This window comes from Pristiophorus japonicus, chromosome 10, assembly GCF_044704955.1.
Source record: "Pristiophorus japonicus isolate sPriJap1 chromosome 10, sPriJap1.hap1, whole genome shotgun sequence".
NCBI lineage: Eukaryota > Metazoa > Chordata > Chondrichthyes > Pristiophoridae > Pristiophorus > Pristiophorus japonicus.
The window spans coordinates 184,783,729-184,803,531 of NC_091986.1; the positions used below are offsets into that span (position 1 = coordinate 184,783,729).

The 19,803-nt window shown below is 43.9% G+C and overlaps 1 protein-coding gene across 1 annotated transcript in view; it reads left to right on the plus strand.

The window, feature by feature from the left end:
* gpr143 (G protein-coupled receptor 143) overlaps positions 1–19,803 on the plus strand; it is a 71,980-nt gene that overhangs the window by 36,762 nt on the left and 15,415 nt on the right. The window contains exons 2-7 of the mRNA XM_070891586.1: positions 5,396–5,502; positions 5,711–5,805; positions 12,534–12,626; positions 14,238–14,347; positions 16,011–16,119; positions 17,199–17,316. Coding sequence (XP_070747687.1) covers positions 5,396–5,502; positions 5,711–5,805; positions 12,534–12,626; positions 14,238–14,347; positions 16,011–16,119; positions 17,199–17,316 — 632 coding nt within the window. The remainder of the gene's footprint in view (positions 1–5,395; positions 5,503–5,710; positions 5,806–12,533; positions 12,627–14,237; positions 14,348–16,010; positions 16,120–17,198; positions 17,317–19,803) is intronic.

A 19,803-nucleotide genomic window follows, 5' to 3' on the forward strand; every position in this document is an offset into this window, starting at 1 on the left:
TGTGTCGGTTTTATTTTTCAGCAACTTATCCTTGCATGCCATTTCTCGTCTGGGTACATCTACCCCTCTACCAGATTCTGTGTACTGTTTCCAAGCCCTTGGACTCCTCCAACGTCTGGCCAGACTAACAATACTGATTGCCTCCCTAATCGGATTCCTCGGCAACTTAACTGTCAGTTTTATTTTTCTCCTTTCTTTCTAGCATATATACCCCGGACCCTTCTGGTCCATATATCAGAGACTCCCCTGATCTTCATTCCATCCCACTGGCCAGTTTTTCCAAATGATCCTGGGCTCGGCACCCACCGCCCCTTTAGATTCAGCACGTCACAAACAAGAAGGAATACAATCAATGCAGGCTTCTCCCTGTTATTAGCGTGTCACCGTCATGCATCGGGACATACACCTATCCTACCTCGGTTTTCGTCCTTCCATGGTTCGTTATAACTTAGTTCTTTTATACAGATTACCTCCTTCCCCGTCAATGCTACAGCTCTGCAGGTGGTACAAAAAAGAATATTCACTGCAATAGCTGCCACATCGTCCGTGTCAGAATGTCTGTACCCTGCTCGCAGCGCCAAATGTTGGGGTAAAAAGACTTCTCTTCATCAAGGTGGACTCACTGATATAAGGAATCGACGCACATATCCCCCCGCCCGTATAGTGACCACGAAATCACTCAGACGAAACCTCGGTTCAACCAGTTTTTATTCAAGCATGCAGGGGAAGAGTTCTGATGAACCCTTCTAAGAACTGAGGTTTTACATTTACAGTTACACATTTTCTGAGGTGTGCAACCCTCCTACAAAATCACCGATTGGCCTACTGCTATCAGCGAAGTTACATTGATTTGTTGACCCTTATCAGACTGGCTCTGAGTAGTTCCCCCCACCTGTCCATCTCCCATCACATGTCACCCTTCCGGAATGTGTTGTTCAGTGGTGTCAACTTTGCTTCCGTTTCTCATGACTTGTGAATTAACCTTGTTTCCCAGGGTTTGCTATCTTGTTCCCAAACATACTTTCAGATGCTGCTACAACCTCTGTTTCTCGACTGTTGACTCCCTACTGCCCCTGGTGGATGTTGTTCTGTACTGAATGTAAGTTTCCCTCAGTCTGTATTAAGGTTAACACAACGGATGGTTCATTAACCCTCAAGCTTTGCTGCGTAGCAAGCTTTGCTGCTTCCCCTTCTTAAACCCCATTGTAAGTGAGTGTTGTAAGTGTGCTTTACATACATAAGCGAGTTTTACATACAATCGGTCAATTTACGATCTATTATAAACCCTACCGTAAGGTAGAGGAACTCCCGATTCCTCAGAACCTCCTAATACTGATAAGCCCTTCAATCTAAACCATGTGTCAGATCAATTCACTACCTTCAGTATCCACTTTAGTGACCATCTATCTGTCTGTCTACTTCCACTTTAGTGGCCATATTTTATCCCCTTGTATCCCCTTCTATACCCCTTACAATATTCTTAAAAGGCTTGACAGGTTGAATGCTGGGAGGATGTTCCCCCTGGCTGGGGAGTCCAGAACTAGGGGCCACAGTCTCAAAATAAGGTGTCGGCCATTTAGGATCTAGATGAGGGGAAATTTCTTCACTCAAAGGGTTATGAATCTTTGGAATTCTCTACCCCAGAGAGCTGTGGATGCTCAATCATTGAGTATATTACAGCAGAGAACAATAGATTTTTGGATACTAAGGGAATTGAAGATATGGGGATAGTGTGGGAAGGTGGAGTTGAGGTCGAAGATCAGCCATGATCTTATTAAATGACGGAATGGCCTACTCGTGCTCCTATTTCTTATCTTTTTTTAAATTCATTCACGGGATCTGGGCATCATTGGCAAGGCCAGCATTTATTGCCCATCCCTAATTTCCTGAACCAAGTGGCTTGCTAGGCCATTTCAGAGGGCAGTTAAAAGTCAAACACATTGCTGTGCGTCTGGAGTCAAAAGACCTCAATCTGATGATTTTTATGCAGCAAGTTGCTATGATCTGGAATTCACTGCCTGAATGGATGGTGGATTCAATAGTAACTTTCAAAAGGGAATTGGATCAATACGTGTAAAGGAAAAGTTTGCAGGGCTTTGGAGAAAGAGCAAGGGATCCTTGGATTCTGTGAGTGGGCCTAACTAGTTAGCTCTTCCAAGGAATTGGCACAGGCACGATGGGCCGAATGGCCTCCTTCTGTGCTGTATGATTCTAATCTCCTTAAACTCTATGCTTCCCGAGGGTAAAAGCCCCAGCTCCCTCAGCCTATCATGGGCCTTTAAACTAGCTATCAATGTGATGATCCCCCTCTGCCCCTTTTCCAAGGGGCCCCACATCATCCACTATATAACGGGGACCAACATTGGACAGAGGATTCTAGATGAGGCCTCACCAAGCAGATGCTGTCTGACCCGCTGAGATTTTCCAGCATTTTCTGATTTTATTTCGGATTTCCAGCATCCGCAGTATTTTACACTTGTATAACTTCCTTGATGCTATGGACACTATTTTCCCATTGTTCATTGTGGGACTACCTTCACGACATGGACTGCAGCGGTTAAAGAAAAAAGAAAGATTTGCATTTCATCAGCGCCTTTCACGACCTCAGGATGACCCAAAGCGCTTTACAGCCATTGAAGTCCTTTTGGAGTGTAGTCACTGTCGTAATGTAGGAAACACGGCAGCCAATTTGCGTACAGCAAGGTCGTGCAAACAACAATGAAATAAATGACCAGATAATCTGTTTTCGGTGTTGGTTGAAGGATAAATGTTGGCCAGGACACCAGTGGAACTCCCCCGATCTTCTTCAGAATCGTACCGTGGGATCTTTGGCATCTTCCTGAGTGGGCAGACGGGGCCTCGGTTTAACATCTCATCTGAAAGACGGCACCTCTGGTAGTGCAGCACCTTCTCAGTACTGTACTGGAGTGTCAGCTTTGGTTTTGTGCTCAAGTTCCTGGAGTGAAACTTGAATCCACAACCTTCTGACCCAAAGGCGAGAGTGCTATCAATGAGCCACAGCTGATATTTGCTCACAGATGAAGGTCCTGTACCACCACCTTAAGAAGGATGGGCAAGAAATGCCAGCCTTGCCAGTGATGCCCATGTACCAAGAATGAATATCTGACTTTAAATGAAATATGTTACGTTAGTGTAAGTGAGCTGGCTGGTAATAGGTTACACCTGAGAATGTAGATATTTGAAGCATTGACCACACTTGATCAGCTCCGCTGGGCAGGCCACATAGTTCGCATGCCAGACACGAGACTCCCAAAGCAAGCACTCTACTCGGAACTCCTTCACGGCAAACGAACCAAAGGTGGGCAGCGTAAACGTTACAAGGACACCCTCAACATCCCCACTGACACTTCGGAGTCCCTGGCCAAAGACCGCCCTAAGTGGAGGAAGTGCATCCGGGAGGGCGCTGAGCAACTCGAATCTCATCGCCGAGAGCATGCAGAAATTAAGCTCAGGCAGCGGAAGGAGTGTGCGGCAAACCAGTCCCACCCACCCCTTCCCTCAACGTCTGTCCCACCTGTGACTGAGACTGTAATTCCTGTATTGGACTGTTCAGCCGCCTAAGAACTCATTTTAAGAGTGGAAGCAAGTCTTCCTTGATTCCGAGGGACTGCCTGTGATGATGATGAGATATTTAGATTACACTCTTATGTGAAGGGATAATGTTGAGCAGCAACTGTTGAGCAGTTCTAAATACATAAGGTAGTGGGGCCAAAATTCAGCCTCCCACAAAGACCACTTACCGCCAGAAAGCGGCGGCCAGGCGGCGCAGTCGGGTCCGATGGCCGCCATGATCGAAATTCACCCCGGGGATTTTTCTGGCGGTCCCCACTTCCGCCCCGCTGCTGCTGACCATCCTAAGTGCGCACCGCCGCGCTCCCGCACCTCCATGGCAACCCCCGTGAAATCTAGGTGAGAAAATCCACGATCCGCCGCACAGTGCCGCCGACAGCTCTTTCTGTTGGTGCACCTTGTATTGTGTGTGAGATCCGTGGCAGCGTGGCGACCCTTCAAGGGGAGGGCCCATTGCTGCAGCCACCATGTTTGTTTTTTTTTTTTGCCGGCCGACTTCCTGATCGGCCAGACAGTTATGGTCCCGGGTTCAGCCGGGCCTGTTGGCGGCCCGGCTGAAACCGGCCGAACCTAAGCAATCGCTACTTCTCTCCCCTTTAAATGAGGGGAGAGACGTAGTGACGCACACACGCACTGACATCATCACCACGGCGGAGACTCCGTTCCGCCCCCATTATGACCGACTTTTGGTCCGCTCCCTAAAAATTGCCAAAGAGCTAAAAATGGATCTGATGCGATAGTAAAAATACTTGGAAAATGGTAGGTGCACCAGGTTTCCGGTGGGGGTGAATTTCTACCCCAGCATCTCTACGATTCGTGCCTCGAGCCTGGGTAACATTCTCGGGATAGGAAGTACTCTCAAGTACTTCCCAGACTTTTTGGTTAACTGAACCTCATCCTTTCACTATGATCCTTTTCTTCTGGAAATATATCCCGGTGATCCTTGTACCCACTTCCCTGGTTGCTAGGCGACTGATGTCACACCCCTTTGCAGGATTTGGGGATGCTTTTGGTGCCCAGCACCCCAAGAATTCTTAATCTGGTTCGAGGACTCCGAGTGCAACACTGCAGGGCTGATTGGGTGAACCACGCTTCTCCCAATCTTCTTCAAAATGACCCCTTATATTTGCATTTTATGCAGGGGCAGTTGATAGTGGTGAAAATAGATGAGTTTTAACAACTAAACAAATTTAAATCTGAGAGTAAAATTCAGAATTTCACTTCTGCCAATAGGTTTTCAATTCGTAAGTTATAAATCATGAAAGAAAGAAAAGAAAGACTTTGGACATCGCAAAGCGCTTTACAGCCAATGAAGTACTTTTGGAATGTAGTCACTGTTGTAATGTGGGAAATGTGGCAGCCAATTTGCACAAAGCAAGGTCCCACAAACAGCAATGCGATAATGACTAAGGGGTAAATATTGGCCAGGACACCAGGGATAACTCCCCTGCTCTTCTTCGAAATATTGCTATGTGATTTTTTTACGCCCACCTCAGAGCAGAAGGGGCCTCGGTTTAATATCTTATCCGAAAGACGGCACCTCCGACAGTGCAGCACTCCCTCAGCATTCACTGGAGTATCAGCCCATATTTTTGTGCTCAAGTCCCTGGAGTGGGACTTGAACACTAAGTACAATTATGACCTAATTAAACATAGCAAATATTTTTTCTATTGAGCTTGCGATACATTCTGGTGCATCTCCATATTTTATTTGAAATTCCATTCTGCATCTGTAAGTGTTTGTTTTTTTAAATTTGCTGTGTGCTCAATATTCTCCCAAATAACATTTGCCTCTTTCCTTAAGGAATTATAACCAGATCATCAGTGTGGCTTGCCTTCCCAGATTTTGTTACAAGAATCTCTCTTAATGGGACTGAATCATGGCCAGCAGCCTTCTGTGTTGGCAGCACGGTAAGTAGAATCTGTTTCTGAAGCTTTGATATGGCTTATTTACCTGCTTCCGAATGCATTTTTTAAATCTTTCAATTAAGATATTGAAACACATTTATAAAGTAATGGCTTTTCCTGTATACCTATTATCTCTTTATAATAATTGTGCAAATGAGTTAATTCTGAAAACAACAAAAATGTTCTCATTTTTGTCCCCGCCACCAAGCAGATGTGGATTCAATTGTTCTATAGCGCCACCTTCTGGTGGCTGTTCTGCTATGCTGTGGATGCTTATCTTGTTGTAAAGCGATCTTCTGGACTAAGGTAAACTCACAGAATATAATTATTAGTGAATAATTTTAAAGGAACTTGGTACATTTCAGCTACGAGCGATCTAAGACTTAGAAATAATAGCATTAAAATTATTGGCACTTTTTTAATTTACTGATCCCGTTTAAATGTTTCAATGCTTAAAATGCTGAAATGCATCACACCATAATATGATTGAGGCATCTCTATGAAATAATGATATCATCCAACAGTAATTCAAAATTTTCAACTGTTCTGAAGAGGATTAACAAACATTGATCACCGGACGTTATCCACTTATTGTGAAGGCTTCAAATACCAGGGGACACAAGTGAGAAGTTAGGAGTAAGGGGGGGAATTAGATGCTTTTTTTTATGCCCAGAGTAACAGGCTTGTAGAAAAATGTACCAGGGAAGTAAGTTGGAAGCCTAGAGTGCAAAGAGGCAGCTAGCTGTGTCCAAAAGAGAGAAGAGATCGAGGGATATTATAAAAAGATGGGATTAACATTCATTCAAAAGGGATCAAATTAATGGCATTTTCCTGTTCCTAATAATCGTGTTTTTTTGGCACCATGTTGCAGTTGCTGGAATTATCTTTTTTCTTTTGGAAATTTCTCAGGAGAGAAGATTAAACGCGACAACATTCTCTGAGTGGCAGCCAAATGTGATTCACTTGTGATTCCTCTAATTTACAGACTTATTTTTTTGTCTTCATGAATCATGTGGAAAATTTAAACATGCAAAGCCACCATTTAAATTTGCCACATGAATTGAGAATACCTTTTTAAAAGAAAATTCACTTCTGAAAATTAAGGCCTTGAATATTGGCAATGCTGCATTCTGTGACACACAAACGGTCAGATAATAGCACTCCCTGGCTCCAGCTGTACTGAACGAAACCACCAGAGGATGTACAGCACCATTAAAGCAATCCTCTTTAACCCATTACCAAATACAATTTTAATATATGACTAGTCCGCAATGATGAAGAATGTTTTCTATCAGTTGGATAGAAATCGTGCCTCCTAATATAATTCTATTTCTACTGTTTAGGAATGCAGCTTGTTTAAGGATTGCTACACATTGCCAATCTTCCTAAGTAATAAATTCCATGACTAATATTCATCCTCCTTTATTCCTAATGGAAGTGTCATTGTCCGCGCCAAGCAGTACCATTAAATGGATCAATGTGAAGATCGCCCTGTGTGCTGGGCTCAGGAGGAATGTTTTAAAAATTTGTTCCAGGGATGTGGGTGTCACTGGCAAGACCAGCATTTATTGCCCATCTCTAATTGCCTTTGAGAAAGTGGTGATGAGCTGCAACCTTGAACTGCTGCAGTCCGTGTGGTGAAGGTACTCCCGCAGTGTTAGGGAGGGAATTTCAGGAACTTGATCCAGCGATGATGAAGGAACAATGATATAGTTCCAAGTCAGGATGGCATAACGACTTGGAGGGGAACATGGAGTTGGTGATGTTCCCATGCGCCTGCTGCCCTTGTCCTTCTTGGTGGTAGAGGTCGTGGGTTTGGGAGGTGTGATATATTCACAGAGCACAAGCACACACAGCTTCTAACATGGCAGGCAGCTCTCTCGGAAGCCACCAGAACCTGCTGCTTCTGTTTAATTATTAACTCTGTAGTTGCAATACGTCCACATCCACCGTCTGGAGCTACAAACATTACAAGCTTACAGACATTACACTTCTCCCTCCTTAATGAAGAAGTTATTATAACAAACATCATACATAACTTGCATGTTTATACATAACACAGGATATAGACTTATTTTTTTCCATATTTACAAATTTAACTTAAACTCTTGTTTTCTGTTTCGAAGAGGATACCTTCGCTCTCGAACAGAACCTTCCAAACATGGTGTTGAATTTAAACTCATTCGAGGCTCCTCCTGAGGAACGTTTTCCTCCACAGAATTTCCTTGATTTTCATTTGAACTCACTCTAACTTCAGGCTCTTTGTTTTCCTGACTCGGACTCAGACTTGCATTCTGATTTTCTCTTGGATTTGTTTCCAGTACACTAGATGTAGGATTTGCTACTGGTATATCAAAACTATCTGATGAGTCAGAAATAATTGAGTTATTCCCACCTTCAACTCCTTCCATATCTGTAGGTAAAATATGATCAATATGAACAAACCTAACCTGTCCATTATCAAACATCTTGACCAAATATGTGCGAGGATCACATATCTTCACTACTCTTCCTAGTAACCACTTTAACCATTTATGGTGATGGTTCTTCACTCTCCCCTTCTGATTAATTTCACACTTCTCTCTTTTACTCTACCTCTATCATGATTCTCTTTCTGTCTTAATTGTGTCTCTTCTATGGACTGTGCCAAATTTGGTTTTAACAACGAGAATCTGGTTCGTGGCTGGCGTTTGAGAAACAACTCTGCTGGTGTTCTATCAGTAGTTGTATGAGGAGTATTACGATATGTAATTAAAAAATTAGTCAATTTCTGATCCAATGACAACTGTCGTTTCTTTGGATTTGGATTTAACATTTGTTTTATGAGGGCATGTTTTACAATTTGTACAGTGCGCTCTGCTGCACCATTCGAAGCAGGATGGTATGGTGGAACCTTGGTATGTTTCACACCAGTTTTGCTCGTGAACTGTGCAAATTCTTCTGAATGAAATTGTGGTCCATTATCCGAAACAATTTCTTCTGGGAGACCAAATGAAGAAAATAAACTTTGCAAAATGTTTATAATGTTTTACTTGTTATTTTCCACATTGGAAACATCTCAACCCACTTCAAATGGCTATCAATCACAATGAACAGTTGTTGTCCTTCTAACTCAGCAAAATTAATATGTAGCCTTTGCCACACCCTAGGAGGCAATTTCCATGGCTGTAATGGTACTGATGGTGGTTGCTTACCGATTGACATGTCGTACACAGACTCACGATGTACTCTATATCTTTATCAAGACCTGGCCACAATAAGTAACTGTGCAAAACTCTTGGTCAAGCACATTCCCAGGTGCTGGTCATGGAGGTCTCCTAATAATTTGGACTTGAATTTATTTGGTATAACCACTTTTGCATCCCATATGATACAATCTTTATCGACTGATAATTAATTCCTTCGAATGAAGAATGGATGAATATCTTTATCTGTTACATGGTTTGGCCATCTATTTGCAATATACTCATACACCTTTGACATCACTGGGTCACGTTTGGTTGCTCTACGAATCTCTTCAGCTGTGACTGGCAGTTCATTAATGTATGAAAAATAAAACACTTCTTCCCTAGTTGGTGTAACTTGTGATGGGGAAGGCAATCTAGACATTGCAGCAGCATTACTGTGATCAGCTGATCGTCTGTATTCAATATCATATGTATATGCTGACAATATCAAAGCCCATCTCTGCATTCGTGCTGCAGCTAATGTTGGAACTGGGGACTTTGGATGGAGGATTGCTGTTAGGGGCTTATGGTCCATAACGATGGTAAACTTATGACCGTACAAGTATTTGTGAAACTTCTTGACCCCAAAAATTAATGCCAAAGCTTCCCTTTCAATTTGTGCATAATTACTCTCACTGGCAAAAGCAAATGGTCTCTCTTCCCCACTACTTAATGCATGAGAGATTACTGCCCCAACTCCATACGGAGAGGCATCACATGCTAGCTTGCTATGTCATAGTATGAGATGTGAATTGGCTAGAATAGACTGGCGAGTGATACTTAAAGGGTTGACGGTGGATAGGCAATGGCAAACATTTAAAGATCACATGGACGAACTTCAACAATTGTACATCCCTGTCTGGAGTAAAAATAAAACGGGGAAGGTGGCTCAACCGTGGCTAACAAGGGAAATTAAGGAAAGTGTTAAATTCAAGGAAGAAGCATATAAATTGGCCAGAAAAAACAACAAACTTGAGGACTGGGAGAATTTTGTAATACAGCAGAGGAGGACAGGGGGTTTAATTAGGAGGGGGAAAATAGAGTATGAGAGGAAGCTTGCTGGGAACATAAAAACTGACTGCAAAAGCTTGTATAGATATGTGACGAGAAAAAGATTAGTGGAAACAAACGTAGGTCCCTTGCAGTCAAATTCAGGTGCATTTATAATGGGGAACAAAGAAATGGTGGACCAGTTAAACAAATACTTTGGTTCTGTCTTCACGAAGGAAGACACAAACAACCTTCCGGAAATACTAGGGGACCGAGGGTCTAGTGAGAAGGAGGAACTGAAGGAAATCCTTATTAGGCGGGAAATTGTGTTAGGGAACTTGATGGGATTGAAGGCCGATAAATCCCCGGGGCCTGATGGTCTGCATTCCAGAGTACTTAAGGAAGCAGCCCTAGAAATAGTGGATGCATTGGTGGTCATTTTCCAGCAGTGTATCGACTCTGGATCGGTTCCTGTGGACTGGAGGTTAGCTAATGTAACACCACTTTTTAAGAAAGAAGGGAGAAAGAAAATGGGTATTAATAGACCAGTTAGCCTGACATCAGTGGTGGGGAAAATGCTGGAATCAATTATTAAAGATGAAATAGCAGCACATTTGGAAAGCAGTGACGGGATCGATCCAAGTCAGCATGGATTTATGAAAGGGAAATCCTGCTTGACAAATCTTCTAGAATTTCTTGAGGATGTAACTGGTAGAGTGGACAAGGGAGAACCAGTGGATGTGGTGTATTTGGACTTTCAAAAGGCTTTTGACAAGGTCCCGCACAAGAGATTAGTGTGCAAAATTAAAACACATGGTATTGGAGGTAATGTATTGACGTGGATAGAGAACTAATTGGCAGACAGGAAGCAGAGAGTCGGGATAAATAGGTCCTTTTCAGAATGGCAGGCAGTGACTAGTGGAGTGCCGCAGGGCTCAGTGCTGGGACCCCAACTATTTAAAATATACATTAATGATTTCGATGAGGGAATTGAGTGTAATATCTCCACGTTTGCAGATGACACTAAGCTGGGTGGCGGTGTGAGCTGTGAGGAGGACGCCAAAAGGCTGCAGGGTGACTTGGACAGGTTAGGTGAATGGGCAAACGCGTGGCAGATGCAGTATAATGTGGATAAATGTGAGGTTATCCACTTTGGTGGCAAAAACACGAAGGCAGAATATTATCTGAATGGCGGCAGATTAGGAAAAGGGGAGGTGCAATGAGACCTGGGTGTCATGATACATGAGTCATTGAAAGTTGGCATGCAGGTACAACAGGCGGTGAAGAAGGCAAATGGTATGTTGGTCTTCATAATGAGGGAATTTGAGTATAGGAGCAGGGAAGTCTTAATGCAGATGTACAGGACCTTGGTGAGGCCTCACCTGGAATATTGTGTTCAGTTTTGGTCTCCTAATCTGAGGAAGGACATTCTTGCTATTGAGGGAGTGCAGCGAAGGTTCACCAGACTGATTCCCGGGATGGCAGGACTGACATATGAGGAGAGACTGGATCGACTGGGCCTGTATTCACTGGAGTTTAGAAGGATGAGGGGGGGATCTCATAGAAACATATAAAATTCTGACGGGACTGGACAGGTTAGATGCAGGAAGAATGTTCCCGATGTTGGGGAAGTCCAGAACCAGAGGATATAGTCTAAGGATAAGGGATAAGCCATTTAGGACCGAGATGAGGAGAAACTTCTTCACTCCGAGTTGTTAACCTGTGGAATTCCCTACTGCAGAGAGTTGTTGATGCCAGTTCATTGGATATATTCAAGAGGGAGTTAGATATGGCCCTTATAGCTAAAGGGATCAAGGGGTATGGAGAGAAAGCAGGAAAGGGGTACTGAGGTGAACGATCAGCCATGATCTTATTGAATGGTGGTGCAGGCTCGAAGGGCCAAATGGCCTACTCCTGCACCTATTTTCTATGTTTCACCATACCAATGGAAATCGACTGCCGTGTTGTGTAGGTACTCTGGAGTTTTAATAAAGAAGACTAAGGTCACACTAAGTTTAGCTCACAGTACTCGGCCTAGTGGAGTTCTTCTATTCACAACATAAAGGTTGCGGATGCTGAGTTTCCTTCCATAAATCAGCATCTTCAGAAATGGAAGGGAAATGGAAAATATCATTGCTGGTGATGTGGCCTGATGTCCATGTGCAACTATTCAGGACATTCATGTCTCTCTTCTGTAGTCTTCTGATATCTTGCAGTTTCTAACTTTTGGGCTACTTAGTGTTAGCTGTGGATTAGTGGGTAGCACACTCGCCTCTGAGTCAGAAGGTTGTGGGTTCAAGTCCCACCCCAGGAACTTGAGCACAAAAATCTAGGCTGACACTCCAGTGCAATGCAGAGGGAGCGCTGCACAGTCAGAGGTGCCGACTTTCAGATGAGATGTTAAACCGAGGCCCCGACTGCTCTCTCGGGTGGACGTAAAAGATCCCATGGCATTATTTTGAAGAAGAGCAGGGGAGCTATCCCTGGTGTCCTGGCCAATATTTATCCCTCAATCAACATCACAAAAAACATTATCTGGTCATTATCACATTGCTGTTTGTGGGAGCTTGCTGTGCGCAAATTGGTTGCCGCGTTTCCCACATTACAATAGTGATTACACTCCAAAAGTACTTCATTGGCTGTGAAGTGCTTTGAGATGCCTGTTGGTCATGAAAGGCGCTATATAAATGCAAGCCTTCCTTTTACTATGAAGTTGTATCCTTACAGAGGCATCTGAAATCTTAATGGGTTGGGAGTTTGAATAATGCCATGAACCTGGTAAAATGTGATGTTAAAGCCATTCATTCTTTTTCTCAGTATTCTAATGTTGTACCACATGCTGACCTGGGGACTGGCGATCCTCCTGTGTGTTGAAGGTGTGGCCATGCTCTATTATCCATCCATTTCCAGGTTGGTGACTTCAGCAATTGGATGCAATTTGTTCTCGCTCTTGGCTTTCGGGAACCTGATGCAGTTTGCAGCGAATGTTTTTTTTAAATTATATTGTTGTCTAATACTGATGTGCACTCGCTTGCTCACACGCTCTCTGAGATGTCAGTGGTAGAATTTTACCACTTTTATGCTACTTTTAAATGTTGTTAGTGGAAGGTGTGGCTTTCATGCTGTTTAGCGACACCCAAAAATGGTGTCCAGGATCTTGGGCACAAGGTTCAATGGATGGCGTGTGATCAACCAAATCCTCTTTAATGTGCTGCCAACAATATTTAAATTGTTTTGTAAGAATTGTGACCACCAGAAAAATATTTTTAAATGACTATAATATAACCCATAATCTCAGAAAGCAGTGCTTCCAAATGGCCTTTTGTGCCATATTAGGTATTTCCCCCCATTTTTCCATTGAGGTTGAGTGACCGTTTACTTTGCATCACAGTGAGAGGCTCTTCCTTCAGCATTGGTGGTTCAAAAACACGGCAGGAGCTTAATCCATTTATCAAGGCCATTCAGCAGTCATTGAGTTCGGCAGGCAGCCTCTGCCTCCTAGTAATGCAATCGGTTATTAAGAGAAGACCCTCTGACTACACATGCCTTGCCTTTGTCACACTTCATCTCCCCTCTCTTGGGTGCATCACAACATAGCCCAGCTGAGATAAAAAACTCGCTCTATTGGGAATATAACAGAGGGGAACCTCCCTTCAGCCACTCTGCGGTGCGGTGCATTGATATACAAATCAGCTGCTCCAATAACCCATCATATTGGAATCATAGAAATTTATAGCACAGAAGGAGACCATTCGGCCCATCGTGTCTGCGCTGGCCAAAGAAGAGCTATCCAGTCTAATCCCACTTTCCAGCTCTTGGTCCGTAGCCTTGCAGGTTATGGCACTTCAAGTACATATCCAAGTATGTTTTAAATGCGATGAGGGTTTCTGCCTCTACCACCCTTTCAGGCAGTGAGTTCCAGACCCCTACCACTTTCTGGATGAAAAAACATTCTCCTCCGCTCCCCTTACTCCTTCTACCAATTACTTTAAATCTTAGCCACCTGGTTATTGACCTCTCTGCTAAGGGAAATCTGTCCTTCCTATTCATTCTAGGCCCCTCATCATTTTATACACCTTAATTAAATCTCCCCTCGCCCTCCTTTGAGTACACTTTTAGCACTGTGCTACTGTGAGTGTCAGCTTGGCTATGAACGTAGCACTCTTGACCAGGTCAGGTCTGAAGGTTGTAGATTTGAGCCCCACGGTGGGACTTGTGTACATTAGGGCTGAGCCACCAGTGCAATACTGAGTGGTGGTTGGATGGAGCTAAATGGGTGTGGAAAGGGCTTTGTCATCTGAACCATCTTGTGAATGGAAATTAAATGAACACTGCTGCAAATAATGTTAATATTGTCTTGCTCTGCTAATGTAAAACCTTTGTTTTTTGGCTTATTTTTGAAAATACATATAGAAAACCTTCTCTAACACACCATCATTGTAACTTGATTTGTATGTCAGCCAAAAGTATGCTGTATATTGGATTTCACAGATGACTAACATAAACTTGATTATCTTCCAGCTGTGAAAAGGGACTGGAGCATGCAATTCCACATTACATCACAACCTACGCACCGCTGTTGCTTGTTCTGTTTGTTAATCCCATACTGTTTGCAAAAACTGCATCTGCAGGTACGGCTCATACAAGTGTTGTCCAATGTTCGTTTGATTTATTTATTCCAGAATTATTGGCCAAGATTTTTTCCACTTTTTTTTTAAGAACAGTGATCCTCAATAGATCCGGGAGCCATACCTGTAGAAAGGTCCCGAGTTTAATTCTTGGACTGTGCTTGATTAGTAGATCACAGGTTAGAGGTACAGGGAACAGCACTACAGTTGAACTCGGTGACCCTGGTTAAGGGAGAGGAAAGCAGCCATGGTGCTGACTTTCCAATGACACCTGTGGGAAAAGTGTTTGTGTGGATGATGGGCTAACTGTGATGCTCCCCATGGTTGATTTAGTCTGACAGCACTCACGGTAAAGACTCGTGTGAATAATGGCGAAGTGCATCATTTAATTTTATCCATGGAGCTGTACTCCAGCAAGCAGTCAGCATCGTCCGAGACACTGGCCTCACATCTCCCATCATGTATTTACACCTGGGCATAAAGCTATGCCATTCACCTTGAGCATCACCATGAGCTTTATTATCTAAACATACTGCCTCTAATATGCAACACATTCCACTTACCCCCCCCCCTGCATAACAACATGAAAAGTAGAATTATCACTTGGGGTGTGTTCCTTTTTTTTTTAAGTGATCTTTGTACATTGAGTACATATTGCCTTTTAGAAATCTGATTGGTGTGTAGGAATAATGTGACCCGTGACTCCACTACTCTTGCAACTTCATGGAGGAATGAGAATGGAAATCATGTGATCCGTAATGTAATATATTTGCTTCATGAATTCTTTGCTTAAGAGTTCATAGCAACACGTTGCTATAAGAATGAATTGGTTTATTAACAAGGTTTAATAATCACACTACACATTACCAGTTCATCCACTAGTAGGCTCACAACTGCATACCTCATCATGGATGACCTAAACTCAATTGACTGGGGTTTTATTGAGTCTTACAAACATCACGTGTCTGGCAAAACCACTCACAACGCAACAGCTCTACAAACCTGTGAGCATACTCGCATCTGCATACATTGCACGTAACTCCTTTACTCTACGTGTGATTGATCAATGGGAAACATTGCCTCAAAGTGCCAATTAGTGTGAATGTGACAGATATTGCACTCTGCTCGGCCCTCACTGTCTGGCCTGCCCGTACTTTGCATGAGGCCAGACTGCTTGCATGCCCTTTACGGTTCATGGGGTGAATGATGATATCTTTATTAATGTACCTGGCTGGAGTGGGTGATGGGCACAGATTTATCTATGTGACTGGGTGAGTGAAAGACACATATGGGGTGGGTGAGGGCCATTCATCATTTATTTATGCAATGGGGGGGGGGGGGTGAACAGCATGAATCCATTTATTTAGGGACTCAATCATCCTTTCTTAATTCAATGCATGAGCACCATCATGTGAGATCCACTCGTTCACTAAAGAAACCTTGTGACAACATTGTGCAGTTTGTAATATTTTCAGTTTGGATCACAGATTGGAACTCACTGCCAGCCATTCTCTCAGTATGTATATTAATAATATTATCATCAGTTACAATATTCAAAAGTAGTGTTTCATTTAAACTGTCTGAAATTTCCATCTGATTGTGCCAGAATTTAGATTTTTAAGTGTAGCATAGCATTCGGTTCAAAGGAAATCTTTTTATTTTTCAGTTGCTTCACTTTTGAAGGGAAGACAAGGCATATACACAGAAAATGAAAGGCGTTTGGGGACTGAGATTAAATTAAGGTTTTTCAAGATTCTGCTTGTGTTTATTATTTGGTAAGGCACTGTAATGTATTCATGGGAATTGCTAATTGCCACTTGAACTTGCTGAAATTAAATTAGCTGTATTTCTTTGTACAAAATTGTCATAATGTGGTGTTATCCAGTGATGTCTTCAACCAAGACTGAATTGGAACGTAGGAAGCGGTGCAGGCTCGAAGGGCCGAATGGCCTACTCCTGCACCTATTTTCTATGTTTCGATGTTGAACAAGAGGCAGCCAGCTCACTCATGGCTGATCTGTATCTTAACTCCATGTACCTGCTGGTTCCATATCCCTTAATACCCTTACCTAGCAAAAATCTATCCATCTAAGTATGGACATTTTCAATTGAGCTACATAGATCACATGAAGCAGTAGTTCACAGTAAAGCTTCCAGTAATTGTGGTTAAATTACAGATTTGAAGGACTTGTTGCAGCCAAATCTTGTACATTGAGAGCACCATGGTGCAGAGGCATGACTGTTATTGCATTATCTCACATCATGCACTGGGCAGGAATGTTATTAAATGTAAATTTGATTTTCTTTTCTGAATTGAGGGAACAATGAAATTGCAATATTCTATGTAACATATGTAGATAATAGACCGAAGGCTGCTTTTCATTGGACCCCAGTACCGCAACTTAGGAATGAAAAATGCTTCTCATTCATGAGACAGCAGGCATCACTGCTGCAATGACTTGCATGTTGCACTGTACTGATTATGAGCATGTTTGTGCTATTTTAAATAATCTGGGTGAGTACTGAGGGAGTGCTGTCCTTTGGATGCGACATTAAGCCAATTTGTTCCAATGGTTCAGTAGACATTATCAATCCTGTGGCACAGTGACCCGGCCAATCTACCTCCCTCAACCAACACTGTCAAAACAAATTAACTGGCCTTCCATCTCATTGACGCTTGTGGGAATCTGCTGTGAGCAAGATGGCGGCCATGCTTCAATACATTAGTCACTGCACTTCAAAGTAATTTCTTGCCTGTTATTTCTGAGAGAATTGATGAGGCACATGCAAGTTCGTTCTTTTCTTCCATTGCCATGTTCCTGTAATTATAGGGATATCTTTCCCCTTTTCACAGCTGGCTCCCAAATATCATCAATGAGAGCCTTTTATTCTACCTTGAACTGGAGCCAGATATGACCAGAGACCTACTGAAGAATGTCAAGAATGCCGCTCTGATCACTTGGTTTACACTGGTAAAGTATGATTACACAGGTTGCTCTGATATCCTCGAACTCAAACATTGCTCAATGCAGCAAACACACTTAAATAAGTATAAAGGACTAACCTTGGAAGACGTTTTGCTGCTGGTTTTATTAGAGTAGTTTATTGCATTTTTCCATTATCAAAGTCAGTTGTAAGAAACCGCTCTGCTAATTACATTACCTTGTACATGATTTTCATGCACACAAAATGAAATATAAAACTATGTCCATTTCCTTTTTGGGAGAGGATGAATTGAATTTTTCAGCTGTTTGGTTTAATGTGCTGGCCCAAGACTGCCCTAAGTGGAGGAAGAGCATCTGAGAGGGCGCTGAGCACCTTGAGTCTCATCGCCGAGAGCATACAGAAATCAAGCGCAGACTCCCCACCCCATCCCTTCCTTCAACCACTCTCTGTCCCACCTGTGACAGAGACTATAATTCCCTTTTTGGACTTACAGATCATGTCCGTTGTGCCCCTTAGTGGACGGAATCCGCATTGTGACTCTGGGAGGAGCTCTTCAGCCACAGGGAGATGATGATTGAGGAGCATTCTTGCGATGACTTTCCCAGCGGCCGACAGCAGGAAGATTCCTCTGTAGCCGCAGTCGGACTTATCCCCTTTTTTGAAGATGGTTACGAGTACGGATCTCTGAGATCTCCTGGCATGCTCTCCTCCTACCAGATAAGAGAGATGAGGTCATACATTTGTGCCAGTAATGCTTCTCCACTATACTTTAATGCCTCAGCAGGGATTCCATTTGCTCCTGATGTCTTCTTGTTCTTGAGCTGATAGATGGCATTTTCTACCTCGTGCAGGGACAACGTGGACCATTTTCCATACATCGGGAGCCTACTATTAGCAAGGGCAGACATCGAGGACAAGATCCAACATCGCCTCCAGTGTGCCAGCGCAGCCTTCAGTCGCCTGAGGAAGAGAGTGTTTGAAGACCAGGACCTCAAATCTGGCACCAAGCTTATGGTCTACAGGGCAGTAGTGATACCAGCCCTCCTATATGGCTCAGAGACATGACCCATATACAGTAGACACCTCAAAGCACTGGAGAGGTACCACCAGCACTGCCTCCGCAAGATCCTGCAAATCCACTGGGAGGATAGACACACCAACGTCAGTGTTCTCGATCAGGCCAACATCCCCAGCATCGAAGCACTGGCCACACTCGACCAGCTTCGTTGGGCGGGCCACATTGTCCGCATGCCTGACACGAGACTCCCAAAACAAGTGCTCTACTCGGAACTCCTACACGGCAAGCGAGCCCCAGGTGGGCAGAGGAAACGTTTCACGGACACCTTCAAAGCCTCCTTGATAAGGTGCAAGATCGCCACTAGCACCTGGGAATCCCTGGCCCAAGATTGCCCTAAGTGGTGGAAGAGCATCCAGGAGGGCGCGGAGCACCTCCAGTCTCGTCGCCGAGAGCATGCAGAAACCAAGCGCGGACAGCGGAAGGAGCGTGCGGCAAAATAGACTCCTCACTCACCCTTTCCTTCAGCCACTGTCTGTCCCACCTGTGATTCCCGTATTGGACTGTATGGTCACCCGAGAACTCACTTTTAGAGTGGAAGCAAGTCTTCTTCGATTTCGAAGGACTGCCTATGATTGTGGTCCTGCACCGTACTGCAAATTCACACGAGACATGTACTGCAGACACAGTCACTACGTGACCTTAACCTTTATTCCCAGGACCAAGGAGTGCTGATCCTGGGTGGGACCTCCTTTTATACCTGGAAACCCAGGTGAGGAGTGTCTCCCACAAGTTCACCCCCTGTGGTCAGAGTGTGCATTTCTAGGGTATAAGTACAGTGTACATGAGTTGCATGAAGATTACCGTTGCATGATGGTTACATACATGACATCACCGCCCCACCCCCTTACGTCTTTTTGTGTCAAAGGTTAAGTCTGTCAGCTGGTTGACGCTCTCTTGTGGAGCGCCGCAGTTGTGGCTCTGGTGGCTGAGCCTCGGCACGCGTCTCTGTCACCTGAGGTGATTCCGGCCTGTCCGGGCTGGCCGCAGGGACTGTGCATGCTGTGGATTGTCCTCGTTGCTCGTCCACTGGCAGTGGTGTGGGTGACATCTCATGGTCTTCTTCAGGTTCCTCCGTGTCTATGCTGAATCTTTTCTTTACTTGGTCCAATTGTTTGCGGCATATCTGCCCATTGTTTAGTCTGACCACTATGACCCTATTCCCTTCTTTGCCAATTACTGTGCCCTCAAGAACAAATACCGGGTCATCTATTTCTATACATCTCCCCCTTGAGTTTCGATCATGGAACTCAGTTTGGGACTGGCGCTTGCCCTCAACAATGTTTGCCAGGGCTGGGTGAATGAGGGACAGCCGTGTTTTAAGCATACGTTTCATGAGGAGTTCCGCTGGCTTGGATGCATGGCATGCCATGTTTTTTGACTTGGACCGCACATTCCACCTGGCCATTGGAAGCCGGCTTGAATGGCGCTGTCCGGA